Source organism: Geospiza fortis, unplaced genomic scaffold (genome assembly GCF_000277835.1).
Source record: "Geospiza fortis unplaced genomic scaffold, GeoFor_1.0 scaffold55, whole genome shotgun sequence".
In the NCBI taxonomy this organism is placed as follows: domain Eukaryota; kingdom Metazoa; phylum Chordata; class Aves; order Passeriformes; family Thraupidae; genus Geospiza; species Geospiza fortis.
Genome location: NW_005054308.1, coordinates 9,968,699 through 9,970,606, shown reverse-complemented (window position 1 = coordinate 9,970,606; position 1,908 = coordinate 9,968,699). Strand labels below are relative to the sequence as shown.

Below are 1,908 nucleotides of genomic sequence, written 5' to 3'. Positions count from 1 at the left end.
ACAGCCCCCTTGTCTCAGCTCTCTGAGGGCTGGAGGTGGCTCAGGTGTTGTCTTAATTGTACCAGGAATAGCGGCAACAGCAAAACCCGGGTGGGGGGTGATTCTTCCCCTGTTCTGGGCATTGGCGAGGTCACACCGCGATTGCCGTATCCAGTTCTGGGAAAGAGAGGGAATTAAAAGCTCCCAGAAGCCTGTTGTCTAATGCGTGGGTGCTGTGTAGTTTTGCAATCTGTTTTGTGGTGTTTGAAAGATGCTCACTTGCCCCACGGTTATAATGGAGTAAAGGAGAAGGGAACAAGCTGCAGGATGTAAGGGTTGATACCCTGTAAGGTGACCAGAAATAAGGACCTCTGTGGAATCATAGAACGGTTTGGGTTGGGAGGGACCTGAAAGATCACCCAGTTCCATCCCCTTCCTAGGGACACCTTCCACTAGACCGTGCTGTTCAGAGCTCCATCCAACCTGTCTTGGACACTTCCACAGCTTCACCGGACAACCTGTGCCAGTGATCAACACCTTCCTTAGGAACATATTCTAAATACTCAAAAAATGCTTTCTAAACTCTTTCCAGGTGACCCTCAAGAGGCTAAGACCGACACCTTTGACTTTCCCATCCCTTCAAGAAACGTTGATAAAGTCATTAAACGAAAGAAGAAAAAGGTATAAAGTGTGGCAGCTCAATTAGCTGCCTTGGCATTTGAGAAAGCTGCTTGTTCTCTGTGTGTGAGAGCATGAGGGAGATTAGAAGATGGAATTGGTAGCCTGTTACTGAAAACCTTACTTACAGAAAAGAAAAAATGGTATTATCTTCCCTCTCTGGAGGCTTTAAAATTCTGGCTCTTATTCAATAAAGCACTTAAGTGTGTGCTTACCTTGAAAAATGAGAGTATGCTGTTGACTTAAAAAGCCTGCACTGAAATGCTTTGCTGGATTGGGGCCAGAGTGCAGCACACCTTGGGGTGAAACCCAGCAGGAAAAAGCTCTGCAGCTCCTCTTCCTCTCATGTTTTAAACAAAGAAATCCCACGGGTTACAAATAAGCGAAGGCAGGAACCTGAGCTATTAACACCATCCTTGGAGCAATGCAGAATTACTTTCTGCTTCAGAAATGTGTTTCTGTTCCTGTTCAGTAGTTCGACAAATGCTTGAAATTTTAAGAGGAACATTTGTTAAGCAGTAACTCATTATGAGATCCTGTAATGTGTGAAGTACAAGTAATCCGCTGGACTAGAACAGAGCCATGTCGTAGATACTTGATTTAAAAACAGCAAAATACTACCAACTGCAGAGGAACAGCTAATAACATCCTGGAATATGGCTCTCCTGGTACATTGAATAGTCTTCAAAAACATGAGGAATATATAGAATGTTTTAGCAATAAATGTCCTCGAGAAAGGAATTATCTTTAGATTTAAACAAGTTTCTCAGATGAGGTCCAGCAAAAGTCCAAACATCAGCATGTCAACAGCCATTTCTATTTGTTAGGCCACCTCTGCCTGAATGCTTTTTTCTACAATTCCAATTTAATCTTTCCAATGCACAAGTTTGAAACGTGCACATTGCGGACAGAGCTTTATGCCTCTAACATAAAGGTTTTCAACATCTATAAAACAAATTAATGTGGATTTGATATGAGATAGGCAAGAGCGTTGCTATTCTGGAATCTGTGTTTGGGCCTCAGATGCTGCTGCTGAGGGACCACATGGGAAACTTTTTGCTCCTGGAAAACGACACAATCTTTTTTTGCCGCCCATTTTGGATGACTTTGAAGAAAGCTTAATGGCTCTACATAGGTTTTCGTGAGCTTTGCTTATCTAGAAGGGCACTTCTCAAGTCCTGGGTAAACACAAGAGTTGTAGGCAAGACAGGAGGTGGAGATTTCATGTGAAAAATCATGGAGGAATTTATG

At 43.0% G+C, this 1,908-nt stretch overlaps 1 protein-coding gene across 1 annotated transcript in view; it reads left to right on the top strand.

Moving 5' to 3' along the window:
• The window catches only part of CUNH5orf47 (chromosome unknown C5orf47 homolog), an 8,294-nt gene that overhangs the window by 3,056 nt on the left and 3,330 nt on the right, over positions 1-1,908 (top strand). Inside the window, exon 2 of the mRNA XM_031055217.1 lies at positions 572-660. Coding sequence (XP_030911077.1) covers positions 572-660 — 89 coding nt within the window. The remainder of the gene's footprint in view (positions 1-571; positions 661-1,908) is intronic.